The sequence below is a fragment of the Spermophilus citellus genome, assembly GCF_964194105.1.
Source record: "Spermophilus citellus genome assembly, chromosome: 4".
In the NCBI taxonomy this organism is placed as follows: Eukaryota; Metazoa; Chordata; class Mammalia; order Rodentia; family Sciuridae; genus Spermophilus; species Spermophilus citellus.
In genome coordinates this window covers 148,361,524-148,381,600 of record NC_138185.1, presented here as the reverse complement: position 1 = coordinate 148,381,600, position 20,077 = coordinate 148,361,524, and the positions used below count along the sequence as shown (strand labels likewise).

Sequence of the window (20,077 nt, the reverse complement as noted above, 5' to 3'; positions counted from 1 at the left end):
GATCTATAGGTTTCTTGTAAAAAAAAATTAGGGGCACCAGATACAAATGTTGGAACAATTAATATCATTGTTATAAGACAATTAACATTGCTTAAAACATACAACATTTTAGTTGTTGTTAATAACACAAAATGAAAAAAATGTACTGAAATGGTTCTTGAATACAGAGTGGCAACATATTTTCAAACTATATCAAATACTTCTGAAAATATGTTTCAATGCTTTTGTTATGGGAGATAAAATCTTTAAGGATTTAAGGGGTTTTTTGCTTTTTTTTTTAAATCATGGGTATGAAACTGATATATATTTTTTAAAATCTTTATCTGAAACTGATATATTCTCCAACTTACCAGAGATTGTAAGCCTCTATCACAAACTGGATTCCACATTAGTTTGATAGGAATGGCTCTGCCAGTTTCTATACATAAGAGGTCTTATGAAAATCTTGTGGAAAAACATTCGAAATACTGAAGTTCTGAATATGATGAAAATCCATGGGTCCACAATTGAAATCACAGACAGGAAACGCAAGGCTAGAAGATCGTCCGATTCTTCAGTGGCATCCTGGACAGCTCCATAGTAGGAACGATACTGTTTGAAGAAAAACATTCCATTATGATTTTGAAAGGTTGGTGACAGCAATGGATTCACTTTATGTCACTTACCTTTCTGTAAGAACATGGCAGCTTAACTTGGAATACTCATATTTGGTAAATTTATAAGTAGGTGAGGTCACTGAAGCTGACGGGTGTGAGTGAGGAGTCTGAGAGATGGAGAAACTGAGGAGTATATGGGAGACCCAGCTTGATGGACCCCCTGTGGCTGTTGCACTTGCCATGCTCTGGTGTCTAGGTCCCAGCCAGACCATGAAGACCAACTGACAGCTTTCACATACAGGGTCACCACACTTCCACAAATACAGTCTCTCCAGCTAGTATCTTTACACCTGTATTTTATTCAATTCTTTCTTCTCTACCTGCTTCCTATCCTCTCTTATCAGTTTGCTTAGAAATAAGTCACACTTGGAAAACATCACCTATATCAAAGCGTCAATAATACTGAAATCAATGTGAAGACACGGGAAATACAACAATGAAAAGACATGAGGTGACTTGAAAAAGGAATAGTTCACCTCATGTGCTCACCTCAGTGTCCTAGTTCTCCTTGGTATAGATTGCTATCTTTCTGTGGTTGATATTCTCTTTTCAAGGTAGGGAGGAAAAACGTGCAATAAATAAATAAATAAATAAATAAATAAATAAATAAAAAAAAGCCTACTTACCTGTGTCTAGCTACCTATTGTCTTGGTCTTCCCTGAAGTCCTAAAGCCTCCTGGAAACCCTAAAATGTGCCTCATACCACAGCTCTTCCTGCCATTCAACCAACACTGTCTAGGTCAGTACTGCCACTGCCTCCTACTCAGGCTGAGGCTGGCCACCTGTTCTTTTTGCCATTAAACACCCTATGCCTCCTGAGATTCTAAATCCATAATGAGGCAAATGGACCCTAATGGAATGGAAACTATGCAAATGCAGTATTACTAGAAAATGATATGGATAAGTGCAGAATGGACCTATTCAAGGGAATCAAAGAGCATCTCCTGGAGAAGATGCTTCTTCCCATAACAATTACCTTGCCTTTTCAATACTGCTCAATGGAGCATTTCAGCAGGCTCAGCCACCCCAATCTAGTGTACTTTAGGAAAATGTCCTACATTGGACTCAGCTGTTACTTACATCTCAATGCCTTCTTCCATAACTATTGCTTAATAACACTAATAGCAATAATAATGACTAATGCCCACATAAATCCTACTGTCCCTGGGCACAGTTCTAAGCACTTTTAAAAATTTATCTTATCTTTAGCCCTCCCCCGCAAAAAAAAAAAAAAATCTATGAAGTACAGTCATTATCCCTATATTACAGATATGTAAACTGATTATATACTCAGATCATACCTTCCTTCAAGGTCTACCCCAAATATTATACCCTTTACAAAATTATCTGAGATTGTAGCTAAGCCCAGTCCACTTTAGGGTCTGTCTGGATTAGAATCCCCTGATGTGTGACTTTAGGGAAATTACTGTTTTCTCATATTTACAGTGGAAATTATTGTACCTACCTTCTGAGCGATTTTTGTGAAGTCTGAAGTGAGATGGTATGAGGAAAACCTTGAGCTCAGGATCTAGCATATAAGACTCAATAATTAGCTAATATATATTTTTTTCAGTTTGGAGTGTCTCCTGTCCTCTGCTAAATTTCCCTATGGTCCCAATCATCAATTTAGGGCTTACGTAGTTGCATGTGATATTTCTCTCAATTTATATCTCCACAATAAACTATAGAGTGTCTTGGATTTCTATATACCAGATGTGTGCTGAATGAATATGTGGATGACAATAAACTCTATGACTAAGTTGATTTTAAAAAGCAGTTGACATGAATTTGTTTTTACATTTGCCCCATTCTCTTCAAAGTGGAGTACAGCACAATATAATTCCAATTATGCAAGAATACTTGATTAGTGGGATCTGGGTAACTGAATGATACTCTTATAATTACAACAAATCATTTTATTTCTATGCAGTGTTTACCATGTCAGTTCTATTAATGTATCAGAGGGAGAAAAAGAAAGAGAGAAGGGGGGGAGGGAGGGAGGAAAGGGGAGAGGAATGGAGGAAGGGGGAGGGAGGGAGGAAAGGGGGGAGGGAGAGAGTGTGTGTGTATTGCTGGGGACTGAACCTATGACCTCACACATGCTAGGCCAGTGCTCTACTAGTAAGCTACACCCCTGCTGGGTTATCTGTGTTTTCAAGTCACTAGATTTGTATTAGAAGAATGTTGTTCTACACCTGGCATTTTAAAAGTGGTTCAATTATATAAAGACAGCATGAGAAGACTACCTTCTGATGGATATAGGAGTCATTGAGAAAATGTCATTGTCAACCAGGTGGAGACTTGGCAGGCCATCCCTGCTGGGGAGGTCTTCATCTGATGACCTCTTCTAACCAGTTCATCATCATAACACCCTAGTATGTGCCTTCCTCTCTAGCCCTTTAATCTACTTTAACCCCTTTCCTCTGGGCCCTTCTTTTGTCTCCCATCCCTTATATGTTTTTAACCCCCCCCCTTTGAAAGGAACATCTCATTTATTCTTTCTGCCATCAAAATGGCATACACACAAGATCTGTCTCAATGCATGCAGGATGTCCTCTACCACTTCTCCGGTTCCATGGATTCTGGAAGAAATAATCACACAAGCTCGTATTTATCATTATCCAGCTTTTAAACTGCTCAAGAGTTATAACTCATTTCTGCATACACACCCCCTCTCATCCATCTCTGCTCCCCCTCCAACCTCCAATATATTGTGGTTTTCTAAGATAAAAAGAATCTGGTGAAAGTATATTATACACATTAGAGAATGTGCTGCAAACTGCCTCTAAAGCTCATTCCATATTCTGTATATTTCCTGCTGTACAAAATTGCAAATTTGAAAATTCAATCTACTCATTTTACTCTAATCCAGCAATATTGTGAAGTGAATGTTAAAAATCATACTCAAGATTGGAGTGAGAGTGTAGCTCAGTGGTGAAGTACTTGCAGAGCATGCTTGTGGCCCTGGGTTAATCCCTAGCACTGGAAACAAAAAAATTTTTCACTGGCCTGATGAAATACAATAATTATGTTACGAGTAAGTTGGATATAGGCTTATTTTTCTAGTTGCTAGTTCCATTCCTTGGATGAGTGGTTTTCAAGTGTGAGGTCTCAAATACCCATTGAGTGTGGCAAAGAAGTCAAAATTTTTCATAAAACTGTTATTTATATTTCTCATTCTGTAGAAGGTATGCAGTGAATTTTATGGAGGCTGTATAACATGTGATGACATCACCACTTCTGTGGCTAATGGCATTAATCTGTGCTTGTGTATTCTTGGGTTTTCTGGACTTTTCTAGGTTGAGAGTACACTTGTGTATTTTCAGAGACTGTTTCCAGTACTTCTTACTTTTAATATGCTTTTTTGTTTTACTTGCTATAATCGCTATAACTTTATATCATTCACTAAGTCATTTTGAAATCTCAAAGCTTTCCTTGAACCTGTATAAAAACATGAGAAGTAGACTTTGATATCTTCTTTGCAATAGTATTTTTAAAAATTCTTAGTTTTAATATCTTATATGATAAATACTGATAGATATTATCAACATAACTAAAAACGTTTCTATGATCTTTTTAAGAGTATAAAGGAGTACTGAAATCATAAAGAATTTGAGAACCATAACCTTACACTATAACACTATTTCCCAAGGAAATTATATCTCTTGATTAATTTACTATATCCAGGAAGCAATAATAAGAAATGTAAGCTATAATTAGTAATAAGAGTAATGTTAATTATTGAACACAGGCACTGGTTTGGGGACTCACACATACACACACACACACACACACACACACACACACACATACTGTACATGCTATATATCCCTTATTTAAAATGCTTTAGACCAAAAGTGTTTCAGATTTCAGATTTATTTATTTATTTGGATTTTGTAGTATTTGTATATAGATAATGAAATATCTTGGTGATGGAAGTCTAAATGAGATTTTTCATTTGTTTCATATGGACCTTGTACACTTAGTTTGAAGGTAATTTTATACAAATTTTGAGTGTGCCAGAGTTTTGACAACAAACTGTCACATGAGGTTAGGTGTGGAATTTTCCACTTGTGATATCATGTTGATGCTCAGAAGTTCCATATTTGGAGCATGTGGATTTTGGGATTAGGGATGTTCCACCTATGTGTGTCTGTGCGTGTGTGTGTGTGTGTGTGTGTGTGTGTGTGTGTGTGTAATTTCAAATCTTCATATCTATCTTACAGAAAACAGTATGATTATTCTTATTTTACAGACGAGAAAGCTGACATCAGAGGATAAATAAGTGCCAATCCTTGCCAGTAAGTAATGAAGCCTGATTCAAATCCATGTCCTACACCAAAACCCTGTCCTTTCTAGAAAACGATGATTCTTGTGAAGAATTCTATCAATATTTAGAACTTTAGAAGTTTTTTTAGAAAAATCATCTTCAAGTCCATTATTTTTTTTGCTTCTCACTAAACTTATATGAGTTATTCAAATATCCTTAGAGACATGTCCAAATGCAATGCTCTTACCACTGTATTATGTTGCTTTCTGTGTTATTTTTACTATAACATTCAAACTCAGGTCAAAAATTCCATGGTTTGGCTAATGTCTGCTTTATCAGAGCCTAGGTTAAGTGAGGTTTCAACTAAGGTGGTCTGCAAACATTTTCTATAAAGGACCAACCAATAAATATTTCAGGCCTTAAAGACCAAGAGGCAAAATCATTACCATGTAGTAGTACCAAGATAATGAGAGAGAAAGAGAAAATACATTTCCACAATTTTTATTGATGACATTCAGGATGCAATAACAATTTTTAAATACAAATTTACTATAGAGAAGAATAAAACTTTTTAATGGAATAGTATTTGGCTTAGTTGGGACTTAAAGGTCTTGGTTGGTTGCAAATATTCATTGGTAAGAACTATTATTAACTTCAGGGCTGTACATAAAATAGCGGGCAGGCAGATTTGGCCTGTGGTTTTTTGTTTGCTAACTCCTGTTTAGAATGTGGTTCCACCAATGCCATCCCTGAATCAGCAGTTTCAGCTTCACCTGGAAACTTGTTAAGAATAAAAATTAGGGCTAAGGATGTGGTTCAGTAGTAAAGCACATGTCTAGCATGTGTGAGGTTTGGGTTAACCCCTTGCTCTGGAAGAAAAACAAAACAAAATAAACATTTTTTAAAAACCTAAAAACATCCTAAAGAAATCCTGGGGGTGTGGGACCCAGTAATCTTTCTTTTTACAGCCTGCTGACGATTCTGAGCATGCTAAAGTTTGAGAACCATTGCTGTATCTATCTACTACGTCTACCTCTGCCTTTTTATGTAGACATTGACTGATTGATTGATGGAGTTCTGATCCTAATCCTGCATGATAGTGCTACAGGTTATGCATCCTCCACACATTAAGACCTTCATTTAAAGGAAAAATCACTTTACATCTCCCTTTGATTCCCCATTGAAACTAACATCCAGAATTGCTATATCCTGGTAAGAAATTTAACTTTCCTAGTCCCATAAGTCTCTGATTCCAAAAACTTTGAACTGGCTATGTATTGTAATTTATTCAAATGTAGTTTTTGCTGAACAGGTACATTGGAGGTGGGAGAGAGGGGGAGGAGCTATACTGAAAAAGTCTTCTCCTATGCCAGCCACTTCTAGGTGTCTGGGCCCCCAGGAATGAATACCCTAAAAACAGGAGGTAATTCAAACCCTCAGTAACTTAAAACCCAAGATAATGGCCTTCATGCCAACTCACTTGCCAGAATAGAAACAAAACCTGTCAAGGCAGGTTGTCAAAATGACACCACCAGCTGCAACCACCTACAAACAGCCTCTTAGCCTCTACTACACCTCCTCCCGCGGTGGCACCAGAAACAGTTGCAACAGAGCATCCAAATTCACTCAAACTAAATCTGCAAGCCAATGGGGAAGAATTAAACTGTCCCTTAGTTCCTTTCCACCCCAACACCCAGAAAAGAACCCTCAGACGCCATTCGTCCATTTCTTACACCATTAAAACCATGAGCACATCTAAAGAAATAAAACTTCACCTAGCCTTCAGGAAAAGCAGAGGAACCATACTGTCACGGAAAGACCAAACTTCTCCAAGGTTTGAGGGATTTTTGCCCCTGAGAGCTCCCCAGAGGGAAGCAGACAGGAGGGAGTCCTGTCACAATGGAAAGGATTTTGCTGGGTCTTGTCTTCTTTCCCTTTTCCTGACCTTCCCTCTTCTCGTTCAGCGAATTGGACTTTATCTTAGGGCTGTGGAGGGAATCCGACTTGAGGAGCACAGTGACAAACCCTCCTGGCCCAGGACGCAGCTCCTCTTGTGCGGGCGCGGGGTTCACCCGGTTCCACCCTTCCAGCCCCGCACCAGCAGCCCAACACGCCCCAGTTCCCCACAACCTTGCTCCCAGCTACTCACAATTAAAGGCACAGAGCACATAGTGAAGAGCACTGTCATGAGGGCCAGTAGCAGGAGGTGATCCAGCTCCTCCAAGGGATGTGAGGATGCCAACTTCTTTCCCGCGCCTGGCTCCGCGATGTCCCTGAGTCCACAGCGCGTGTGTCGTCTCAGTCGCTGGTGCATAGTGTAAAGGTTGCGCATCGCCCCCAGGTTGCACAGAATGATGGCAAGAACCACCAGCGCCATGAGCGTGGAGTAGAGAACAGAGTAGACCACCACCCAGATCGAGTCATCGCGGACCATCCGGATGAAGCACCAGGTGCCCGGGCAGTACTGAATGAACTTCCCGAAACCCAACAAGGGTAGTGCGCAGAAAGCCAGGCAGAATGCACCCACCACCGGAGCCACGAGTACGCCCCGGCGTAGGGTGATGTGCCGTTGGTAGAAGAAGGGGTGCCCTAGGGAAAGCCAGCACTCCAGAGCCATGGCCAGGAGCTGTAACGTCGATGCGAGCCCAAAGAAAGACATGAAGAAAGCGAAGGTTTGGCACAGCGACTCATCGCCGGACGCAGGCATTAGCCCCCGCAGGCTCCGATTTTGCGCATAGGCAGCCAGAACCACCGGGCTTATCAGGCACTTGCCCAGCAAGTCGGTGATGGTCAGGCCGCACACTAGCACGTAGAATACCGAGGGCTGCGGGCGCGGTGGGCGCGGTCCGCAAGACCTTAGCCCTGAGCGCGCCAGCAGCCCCAGAGCCAGCAGGTTGCCCAGGAGGCCCGCACTAAACAGTACCCCGCCCATCGTGGCTGAGTTGCCTTTCTCCACCGAGGTGGTGTTCTGGCATGGATAGAAGGGAGACTTCATGGTGGGCGGGCTCGAATGGAGGTGGTGGGAGGGCGTGAGCCCAGGTGTCCGGGTGCCGAGAAGCCCCAGGCGATTCCCCGCGCGGCTCTGGTGAAGAGGCTGAACTGTAAAGGAAGCTCTGCGGGCGGCAGGGTGTTACCCCCAGTAGGCGCCTCCTATCTAAACTCTCCGGTCACACCCTTTTTCGAGGGCGGGACGCGCCTCTCCGTGAGCACTCTCGGCTATTCCAGAGCTTGGGACAGCGGAGCTAAATGCTTGGCCCTGATGCGTGGGGTACTGAGGAGAGATAGATCTTGGTACCCAGAAATCAGAAGGAAAGTAGCCAGAGTCGGAGCAGTCAAGACCAGTCCTCCAGGTCAGGCAAAAGACTACTGAAAGGGAGGGGAAATGTAAGCAGAGCGAAAGGCAGTAGCGTTGGTAGAGCTCCAGTGTTGGCCAGGAACTCAGAAAAACCAGCTGGCTAATCGGGAGGCTGAAGTGGAAGGCTCACTTGAAGCTGAGAAAAGGCTACTACCTAGTTTTCTCAGATCAGTCAGTGTCTTAAGGAGGGTCAAAGGTAATTAACATTTGCTGTACCTTGGTTCCTATTCGCTTCTAGATCTCTGGGATGTGGAGCACTACAATGATCTGCACCTGATAGGTGAGAAACCCTGGCCTTGGAAGTTTAACTGATCTGCCCTAGGTGACAGAGTTCATCTGTCATGCTTCCATGGCCCGCCTCCCAAGAGACTAGCCAAATTTCACAGCAAGTTTTTTTTTTTTTTTTTGTCTGCACAGGGAAAAGAAAGAAATGATGTTGGTCTTAGGTACCATAAATCACAGTAGCTGTGTCCACAGGGTGGGAGGATGTGGCTTAACAGGATTCACACTGTCATCAGATAGGCCTAGGTTCAAATCCTGATTCTGCTACTTATTTTCTGTGTGAACCTGAGGGACTTGCTTAACCTCACAAGCAGTGTCATCCATCGAGCTTGCTTGACTCTTTTAAAAGATAGAGATAATAGAAGTAAAGCACAGCCGCATAGGAAGTGCTCAGTGTGTGCATATGCCATGATTCTCATGTGATGGAAGGGTGTTTCAGTAGCCAATAGTTAACTGAAGGTTTTAGCATGGACTTGGAAACCAGAAGATAGTAGACTTAGTTTAAAGCTTTCTGGCTTTTGTCATTTGTGACTACTAGGACACATTTCTTCCCTTCTGGCTTGGACTTGGCTACACCAAAAAGACAAGGGATTATTATTTCTTTCTTTAATTAACTTTCAATATACTGAAACAGAAATTGGCTTTGAGTGTAGAATTTGAGTAGGATGATTGGGGCCATATTATATAAGCAAGCAGATTATTCCTTGGCCCTAAGAGTCTCATTTTGGGGCTCCTTGCCTGTTCTGATGGACAGAGTCAGGGAGAGGGCAGGGCCCTGGGGCTTCTGATATGTGAACCTCACTGCTGCAGAGAAACTGCCTCTAGACTGAAATCTTAGCCAGTAATTTAGGCCATAGCTTAGAGAGGAAGAATCCAAGCTTTGGAATTAGATAGTTCTGAACTCTACCACTAGTTGTGTGACCTTAGGTTAGTGACTCAATGCCTCTGAGTTTTAGTTTTTTCATACATAGAATATGGGACTTCTGTGTCTTGTTGCATTGTTGTGAGACTGAAAAAAATTTTAAAAATGAAGCGCTTGGCATAGAGAAGTAATGGACCCTTTCATATGCTGGCTGCCAAGACTTTTATAGCCTTGACTTTATAGAAGATTCTGCATAGGGTTAGCTCCTTTGACTTTACCCTCTCTTTAGTTGAGAAGTGGAAGGAGGAGGAGGCCTTTTCATCAAAAGACATGAGAATCTGATGCAAGCTGAGGTCTTCTCTCCAACTATGCTGAATTAAGAAACACACACACACAGACACACAGACACATACACACACACACAGACACATACACACACAATTTACATGGATGTCAGCTGTTCACAGTTTCCTGAAGTCCCTCTGGTATATCCAGAGAAGATCCAATGGATCTAATGTAGAAATCCTTTCCCTAAGGACATTACATGGGTGGTCTCCTGAAACCTACTTCAATTATTTCCAGTTGTTTTTACTACAGCTGCTTCCATTTCCATATCCTTCCCAGGTGCAGTGCATAGGGAGAGAGGAGCCCAAGGATATAAACAACTTTTTTAAAACAATCCCAAAATGTGACTGTTGGGCAAGTTGTGGGTTCCTGACATCGTTTACATATGTCATTCTTCAAAGGTTGAAGGTTTGAAAGGGTTTAATTCAGGAAACCACGTGTTTCCTCCTGGCCAATTTAGCTGGCCTTTACCATGAGGTTTCCGGCTGCCTTTCCTGCCTGCTTTGCTGTGGTCCACCCTACTCTGTTTTCAGACTTTGGAGTCTTCTGTCCCTGCTCCTAAGAAATCTTATTTTATAACTTCACTGTAGAGCTAAGGATAGCATCATTTGTCCATGCATCAAATATTTTTTGAGTTCTTACTTGTGCTAGGCACATGGATGAAGAGAGCAGATACTTAGGAGTATATAGCAAGTAAGGGAAGACAAATGTCATGTCATGTGCCCTTTACAGGCTTATAAATTTTACTATCAGCTTTCAGGATAATGAGGCTATGCTTTTTTTCCCCCTAAGAGAAAAAATTTTAATGAAAATATTTCAAAAGACATGAGAATCTGATGCAAGCAGATTAGTAAAATTAGTAATAGTAAAATTGCCTCCATTACCTACAGAGCAATACCAGGGTGCTTATTTGGGTTATAAAACAAATCTAGAAAGATATGTATCATGTTAACAGACTATTGTAAATATATAATTACATGTGTAAACAACAACATCAACAACAAAATCCTCATAGGCTCATGGACCAGGTCTAGAAATTGACATAGGTAAAAGAAAACACTGACTTAAAGTGGAGAAAGGATGGTAGAAAATTTTCACCTTGGATTCCTGATATTTTTATATAGTATCTGCAATAATTACTTTAAAAGATTTTAAAGCTGGGTGCAATGGTGGATGCCTGTAATCCCATAACTTGGGACTGAGGCAGAGGATCTCTTGAGACTAGGAATTCAAGACTAGCCTGGGCAATATCTCAAAATAAACACAAACAAAAAGATTTTAAACATAAAACAAATTATACTCATGGCCAGGGTTTGGGAAGAGAGAAAGAAGAAAAAAAGAGTGTTTTTCTTTTGTTTTATTTTGTGAAATCTAAATCTTACCCCTCATTCCTACTGAATTCCCAGTGATATCTGGGGATTGTTAAGAGCACAGAATGTAGATCAGGAAGTTAAAAGCAAAGAACAAAATTAGTTCCCAAGTATGAAGCACCTTCTGCATGCTAGAGAAGATGTTAGATTCTTCATAATCACAGATGGGGTGGAAGCACAGCAGTGTATTGGGAGGTGTATAAGGTCTTGGGAGTTATCCTTTGTGAATTCAATCCCAACTTTGCCCTTGGCTATCGTTGAGTGATCTTCTAATCTTTCAAACCTAAGTTTCCTCGCCTGTAACAATGGGAAGTGGGAGAAAACTGTACTGAACTCATAGCATAGTTGTGTGAGTTAAGTAAAATAATCTGTAGATGGCAACTTGAGAACATTTAGAATCACTTGGAGAGCTATAAACACATCTCTACTTCAGGCTTCATTATTTTTCAAAGTTCTTCAGTTAATTCCTCTGCATGGCTAAAGTGAGGACCACTGGACTAGAATGTTAGCCACAGTTCTAGAACATTCTCTGCATGGCTCTATAAATGTGGCTAATGCTTCCAACTATGCTGCAGACATTTTCTTCATCTCTCAGTTTTTGAATAAGGGAAACAAAATACAGAGAGATTAACAAACTGATCAAATTCACATCACTAGTATGTAATGAGACTAGAATGGTATCCGGGTCTTTTTGATTCCTTAAGTCTTTACTTTGAAGAAGAGTGCAAACAATGAGAGGGTTAGACAGAAAGAAGCAGCCTGTGATTTGCTTTATCTGCTCAGAAGTTGGGAGGCAGAGCTACCACCAGGGTGAGGCTGTGTACTGGTCCTCTGGGGTCACATAGTATCTTTGGTTAAGTCTGCACAAATGTCATTTTGGCATCTGCTAAAATTTTATGATGGTTTCATAAAGTTTTCATTTTCTCTCTTATGATTTCTTCTTTTGGGGGTCCCCAATTCAAATTTTTGTCTGGCAAGAATTGCCATTTTAATATCTTTTGCAACCAAAACAAGAGATTAAGTCCTCCATAGATTCTGGAGAGTGGCCATGTCTTCTGCTGACACATGTTTAAATCAGGATCAGGATCTCTATATGTTTAGGACTTGGACAGAAGGTGCTTTCTATTTTTAACCTGGCTATAGCTTAAACCCTCAGGATCAGAATGGAATTTTGAGAAGGAACAGAAAGAAGCAAAGTTGAGCGAGAAGTTGGGCTGTGATAGTTCCAATGAAAGGCTTTGGGCTGGGAGCATGCAGCTCAGTGGTAGAGAGCTTGCCTACCATGCTTGAGTCCCTGGGCCCTGACCCAGTACCATAAACAGAGAGAAAAAAAAGAGCAGGTGACAACCAACAAAAGACATTAACTAACCCAACTGAAAGCTCAGAAGCTGACAGGGCCCTTCAGAATTGTCATGAGTCAAGAGTGAAGGGACTGGGATCTTATGCCTAGGATAGGATGGGTATTGAGGGTTGGCTGTCCCAGGGGAGGTCACAGGCCTCTGGCATTAGTCATTCTCTTAGGCAAGGCACTAACTGGAGGGGCTAACAGTGGAAGGATTCTGCCTGCAGCCTGGGGAGTAAGTATTTATTCCTGATTGGGATCTGGCTGGCATATCACAGGGTCCAGTAAGGAGTCAGTTTTAGTGACATCTCAGCTGAGACCCAGATGCAGCAGAATCTTAAGTTCCACCATCTCTACTTCAGGTTTGAAGGAATCTCTCTAAGCACCTTTCTGTGATCTCAGGGAAATAAAGCCAATGCCCAGGGCACAGCATTCCAAAAATACACAGACAGACAGATAGACAGACAGACATATGTTTCTGCAAATACATACATACCTACATACATTCATATAAATTACTCTAAGAAGCAAAGATACTTTTCTGTTTGACTGCCAGGCAGAGTCTAGGTTAAATAAATTCAAATTGTGTGCCATATTTATATAAAATTATTTTATATACATTATTTTATATACATCTAGAGGAAATATAAATAATTATTTTTCTGTACTGTGACATTGGTTCATAGTAATTTATATGAAAATGAATTATTCAAAATAACACACTTTTTTAGAGCAGGAAAGCTTTGAGAACAAACAATTGGAAGAGTTGGAAAATTCCAAACTTAAGAATGAATATTATCAAAACTATTAATAAGACTGGGGAGCGGGGGGAGGGGGATAATTAGTTGGTACAAATATTTCTGTGATCAGTTTGATTTTAAATACAGATAAATGTCTTCCTGTTAGACATTTATCTGTATTTAAAATTATTTAAATACTCTACTCTGTTAGAATAGCATAATCTGGGTGAGGGATAATCTGTAGGTATACACTTTTAACTAATGGATCAAGTGAACAGTGGTAAGCCTATAAGCATGGTTGGGGAATTCTAGGGAGGACTGATTTGTCCTCTACAGAGTGAGTTAAATCAGTTTTTGTTTTGGGCAGTGGCACATGTGATTTCTGTGTGTCTTATAAATTTAATCTGTACTTTTGTTGTTTTTGACAAAAAGCATGGACAAAACCAAAATTACTAAAATTTTATAATTTTTCCTCTCTTTAGGGATTTGAAAATATAACTTATCTCTTCTTTTATTCCAGTGCTTGTCAAACTTCACAGCTGTAAGTTTCAGCAGTGATTGTGATTGAGAATGATTCAGGTTATGTCAGAGTGAAAATTGACTCATGGGTTACAGCAATAGGAAGAAGAGAAAAACGTTAAGAATGATATTCTTGGGCTGGGGATTTAGCTCAGTGGGTAGAGTGCTTGCCTCACATGCACAAGGCCCTGGGTTTGATCCCCAGCACCATAAAAACACAAAAACCAAAAACAAACAAACAAACAAAAAACAATGACATTCTTCTTATGGTAGAGAGTGAGAAAAAGCAGCAATCCTTGGGTTAAGGGATTGATGGAGTAGGATTTTTGTTCTGGAACACAACCAGCTAGGGGTATGTTTTGTTCTAGTCATGCCTGCTCATGTGGCTGGGCCAGAGTTCGTTAACTGAACAGTAGTTTAGCCATGTGGCAGAGACTGGCTGGTTGCCCACCAAATCCATTTCCTCCTCTTAGACAGTCACACAAACTACCCTTGCAGTTATGTGTTATCAAATAGCTGAGCACCAACCTCCGATGTGCTATCCTCCATGCCCTTTCCCCTGCTGGTAGCTGAATCTAGAAGATCTGAGGTCCCAGAATATGATGAACTAAAAATGTAGAAGAAAATTGGATCTCAGAATGACCATGTAGAATGTTTTCTGCTCACCAGGAATACATATTTTGGATAAATGTGAGAAAAAATACTATTATGTAGGCTGATGAGATTAAAACTTATCTGTTACAGCCTCTGGCATAAACCAAATAGCTACAGACATGTAAGCTTATATTCTATAAGACTATCTCTACTTCATGAGAGGCTGGGAAGGGTTGTCTTGATTGGACATATTACCACCTGGAACAAAACTGGGATTGTGTTGGTAAGGAAGAAAGGGGGAATGGGATATTTGGTGGCTCACCAGCAGTCTTTGCAATAGTGTATAATAGTTGCAATTTTCAGAGTGATCAAGAAAAATGAAGACTGAGAAAGAGATAATTGATTTTGGCATCAGAAAGTTACTGATGACCTTTAAGAGACCAGAGTAGGGTAATTATCAGATTGCAGAAGATGAAGGAGTGCCTGGGCCATGAGTCATTGGAGGCAGAAGTATAATTCTGAGTGTGAAAGGAAAAAAAATATGATGTTTGAGAGGCAGAGGGACAAAGCAAGGCTTTTTCAAATAGGGCAAAAACTGTTCATATTTTGAGGACTGACTAAGCAAAACTGGTAGTAAAAGATAGTGAAGATGTTAGAGAAAGAAGGTCTCATTGGGGGAAGAAGATACGAGGATATTAGGATAGGACACACTGGTAAAGTGATGAGCCATAGAAAGAAAAGAAACATCTTTTCTATGTTAGTTAGCTTTATATTGCTGGGATAAAATATCCAAGAAAAACAACTTAGGGAAGAAAAATTTACTTTGGTTCCTGGTTTCAGAACTTTCAGTCTATGGCTGACCAGCTCCATTGCTTTGGAGCTGAGGTGAGGCAGAATATCAGAAGAAAGGTGTGGTTGGAGGAAAGCTCCTCACTTCGTGGCAGACAGGAAGCAGCAGGAGAGAGAAAGAGAAAGAGTGTGAGAGGAATAAAGGGATCAGGGACTAGACCTCCAGTGACTTAGTTCCTCCAACTAGGCCCTATCTCCTACAGTATCTACTACCTCCCAATAATGCTATCAAATTATCAATCTATTACTGGATTAATTCACTAATGAGGCCAGAGCCCTCATGATCCAGTCACTGCCTAAGGGCCTCACCTCTTAACATTGTTGCATTGGGGACCAAGCTTTCAACACATGAGCCTTTGGGAGACATTCCAAATCTAAACCATACCATTGTCCTACGATAGGAATAATGAATGTGAAAGTGGGGCATGTGAAGACAGGTATTTTGAAGTGAAAAGTGAGATGCATGATAGAGCAGACCCCATTTGTTCATTCACCAGATATCACTGGAAATAGAGCTGTGAACCTGGAAAATATGGTCCTTGCCTACATGAAAAGGCAAGAGACATTCATTGAATGAAAATGAGACAATTTCACAAGAACAGTGAAGAGGTGAGTTTGTCTTGAAAGTAGGGAATGTCAGGGATATGAAGAATTACAAGAAGAATGAAACAGCTATTGTGGGGAAGCTCCTTATGCATCCCTAGGAGGTGACAGGAGGTGGTGGTGATTGGCAGAAGTCAAGAGCAAACTGAAGTTAGCATGAATTTGTGGTGGGTCCCTTAGCACAATCCCTTTATTTTCTCAGCATGAACACTCTGTGATGCTAAAACAAGAATGAAAAAATAAAACCTGAGATGTCTGGGATACTTCATCTATAATAATTGATTGTTGCACATTTTAGAAAAATGGTCCAAATTACTAAAAATTCTAGTGTATAATAGACTATTTAAAAGCCATTAATTTTATTATTTTCATGTAAGTTAACTAAGGAGAAAAACAATGCTAACAAGGATGAATTATACTTAGTACTTAATAAACATTAATTTTTATAAATTAATTTGAGTACAAAGTAGTGAATATTAAAGATTGCTTAACTTCTTGAGCTGGCTTTGGAAAAAGTTAATGATTTTAAATTGAATTCCTGCTCTTTACTGTGGTAGAAAATGGTTTCAGAAATATTCCTGTGTGCCAACCTGGAATCCTACACCCAGTAAAATATTCTTCAAATCAGAGACAAAGCAAAGCTATTTCCCAACAAATAAAAGCTAAGAGAATTCAACAGAAGATTCACGCTGAAACAAAAACTAAATGAAATTGTTTGGGTATAAGAAAAATGATCCCATACAGAAAAGCAGACAAGCGGTGGCAGGGCAGGGAATAAATATGCAAGAAAATCTAACTTAATATGAACGGTATGCAACAATAGTAATAATGTTTGTGCAGTTTTAAAACATATAGGACCAAAATACATGACAATAGTAATACAAAAGTGGGAAAAGTATCAATCTACACTAAATAGTAACAAATCAATAATGCATGTCATAATCTCCAGAAAAACTGCTAAGTGATAGTAAAATAAGAATCTACAATAACATAAAATATTTTGCAAATTTAAAAAGAGGGAAAAATATAAAACAGGTGGGATCAATAAAAAGTCACATATTTGTAGGCACATAACATAATTTGGCCAATGTATAATTATAATGCAACAATAAAATTTTAATTAAAATATAGATAAGCATATAATGTGAATATCATTAAATATAAATTAACTAAAGTTATTATAGATTGTAGATTTGCAAAAAAAAATATTAAGCTGCTTCTCACTGGATAGAAGCATACAACACATAGTAAGTACAACAGGACTAAGGACATTAGCCATATATGCATACTAATAAGGAAGTAAAAGTAAATAATACTCTACAAGCCACAAATAAATCAGTGCTCACTCCTGCCCTTTGTCTTTAAAGTGAGATTTCCCAAGGCTTCAAACATCAGTCGGTAGTGAGAACATAGATGTTAGCATATCAGTCAATTTAATTTCTTTTCCAGGAAAAATGTCTATGAAAAACCAGTTGCCATGAATTCAGCTGTAAACATCAACAAAACAAAACAAAACAAACAAACACAACTGGATCTTGTAGAATGTCACATGGATACAAAATAAGTTAATATTCCTTCTAAAGAAAACAAACTATTTCCTGAATGTTATCTGAACATTAATGAGACTTTTGAGTCTAAGCTCTGGGCCTCAAGGTTGACACAGACTATTTAGGGACCATCTTACTGCATGTTCCTTAAACTTGGAACCCTGAGATGGGAAAATTCCATAATGTCTTAATTTTATGCTTTCTTTCATGTAAATAATCTTAAAATTTTACATAAATTTCTTTTGGCTCCTATAGTCAATGTGACCTAATCCTGCCCCATACGTGTCTGCTTATAATCACTTTGATGCCAAGGCCTTATCATGTCATTGCAGTGTAAGAAACACTTCACCTTTGTTCCAACAGAGAAAAGCTGTCAAAGAATTGTGTTATCCCTTGACACACAGGGAGGTAGCCCCACAGAACCCAATAGAACCTTCAAGACAATAGTTCATTTCATAATCATATTTTGAGTACATTTTCTTTGTAGGTCTTCCATTTGTGCATATCAACTTTGCAAAGTTCATCAGCAGTAAAAGCCCAATGAAGTTAAAAAGCAAATCAACAAACCCATAGTAGTTAAAACCCAATGACGAATTGTTCAGTTTGCCCTTTGGAGTACACAATTAGACTGAGCCATCAACATAATGGATCTGTGGTTTAAAATGAGTTTTGGGCTGGGGATGTGGCTCAAGCAGTAGCGCGCTCGCCTGGCATGCGTGCGGCCCGGGTTCGATCCTCAGCACCACATACCAACAAAGATGTTGCGTCCGCCAAGAACTAAAAAATAAATATTAAAAATTCTCTCTCTCTCTCTCTCTCTCTCTCTCTCTCTCTCTCTCTCTCCCCTCTATCACTAAAAAAAAAAAAAAAAAAAAAAAAAAAAATACATCCTAAAATGAGTTTGCTGTAAACAGGAAAAATGATGATGGTTCATTACTATGACATAATGAGAAATATATATTTGATCTGAACCCCTGGTTCCTGATACAGGGTTCCTAAAATGTTCAGTTTTCTGAATGATAGGGATGCTAAGAGCATCTTTTGTTCCTAATATTTGATTTTTGACTTGCTTCCTAACAGGAGTCTCCTGAGTGGTGAGAATGTCTTTTGTATGCTAATGAAATTCTGGTGGCAGGGGTTCCTGGATAGCTTCATGATGGAGCTGGTGGACAGAAAAAAGGGTATGACTTCTGGGGAGGGAAGCAAATTTCATGTTAGCAAATTATGAAATCTGAAAAGGGAGTTGTGAGGACCCTAAAATGATAGCCAGTTGATTAGAAGTATAGGTGTGGAGGGCAGGCTGTGCCCAGCTTTGAGTTACTCCATGGTGTATAGAATAGTAGTTTTCAAGCTGTGCCTAACTGTGAGTTATTCCATTTTATAAAGCAGTGGTTTGCCACGTATGAGATATTCCGTTTTGAGTACAAATGCTGAGGTAGAAAGACTCTACACCTTATCTGTGCAAGAAAACAACTACCATCTACTACCACAAACATAAGGCATGACTGATAAATAAATTAATCGTGCAAATCAAAATGACCACTTGTGAACTTACTGAATTAATCAGAAGCACATGGATGCATGGGCATATTGACTCAATAGCAGAAAAGCCAGGCCCATGAGTTTACCAATGTATCAGACTGCTAAATGAAACAACACTCTCACCTGAGACCCACTAAAGGAGGAGCGCCCCAAGACTGGACTCACACTGACCCTGCCACCTGATGGCTTATACAAGCCTTTCCCTAGAAAATCTCCAAAAGTGATGAACTTCTGGTTCTGTCCCACAGGGTTCAGCCAAAGCACAGTTTCTCCTGCCAATGATGACCCACTTCAAGCTGACAATTCAAGCTGATACTTCAAGCTGACACTGAAACTGAAGTCCCTCTGGACCCTGGCCTAAAACAAGTTCCAAGCTTTGATAGCCCTCTACCCTAAACAAGTTATTTGGCTCATTCCTGTTCTTATATGACTACCTACAATTGACTCTTTGCATTCTATCTGCTCTCTGTTTTTGCTCTCAGTTAAATCTCCTGGAACCACTTATTATGTGTTAATAGTTAAAATTGGAATAAAAGAATGTGTGGGCTGGGGATGTGGCTCAAGCAGTAGCGCGCTCGCCTGGCATGCGTGCGGCCCGGGTTTGATCCTCAGCACCACATACCAACAAAGATGTTGTGTCCGCCAAGAACTAAAAAATAAATATTAAAAAAAAAAAGAATGTGTGATTGCCTAGCTTTTGACTATCAGTTGACTCGTTCCTATTCAATGAACTGCCACCACTGAAAGTGATGTAGTCTGTGAATTGATTATTATTCAATAAATTCTGACATTTGTGCCAAGACATAAACATGTTTGGTCTACATCAATGGCATAGCTTGCTCATGACCATATATGATGACCTGGATTTGGCAATTGGTCTCTAAGATGGGGGGATAATTTGGGGGGATTGAGTCTTTAACCTGTGGGGTCTGTGCTAACTTCAGATGGTGTCAGAATTGGACTGTAGGACATCCAGTTGGTGTTCAGAGAACCAACTGGTGTGTGAAAACCCTCACAAATGAGAGGTCAGATGTGTTAAGTGGGGAAAACAGTTTTTTTTTTCTTTTGATCACTTTAAAACCAACTTGTAGGAGTTGTAGCTGGGCTCCCTTCCCTGTGTTCCAAACAAGAGCTTAGAGACAACAGTAGGAGAGTCCAGAGCAAGGAACCACAAGCAACCATGCTCTGTACCTCTTGGGAC

The 20,077-nt window shown here is 39.8% G+C and overlaps 2 protein-coding genes across 2 annotated transcripts; one reads left to right on the top strand and one right to left on the bottom strand.

Annotated features, from left to right (window-relative positions):
* Positions 1 to 334: 334 nt before the first annotated feature.
* Positions 335 to 8,223, bottom strand: PTGDR (prostaglandin D2 receptor). Its single transcript, XM_081293229.1, has 2 exons — positions 7,076 to 8,223; positions 335 to 591 (listed from the first exon to the last, which is right to left on the bottom strand). Exons 1-2 carry the CDS (start codon positions 7,919 to 7,921, stop codon positions 370 to 372), a joined length of 1,068 nt encoding a protein of 355 aa, XP_081149355.1. The 5' UTR covers positions 7,922 to 8,223; the 3' UTR covers positions 335 to 369.
* LOC308648468 (uncharacterized protein) lies at positions 7,937 to 18,454 on the top strand (the record flags this gene model as incomplete). The annotated part of the gene is made up of 3 exons (XM_081293228.1): positions 7,937 to 8,276; positions 8,520 to 8,561; positions 18,415 to 18,454. The coding sequence occupies 3 exons, from the start codon at positions 7,937 to 7,939 to the stop codon at positions 18,423 to 18,425; spliced, it is 393 nt and encodes a 130-aa protein (XP_081149354.1). The 3' UTR covers positions 18,426 to 18,454.
* Positions 18,455 to 20,077: the final 1,623 nt, after the last annotated feature.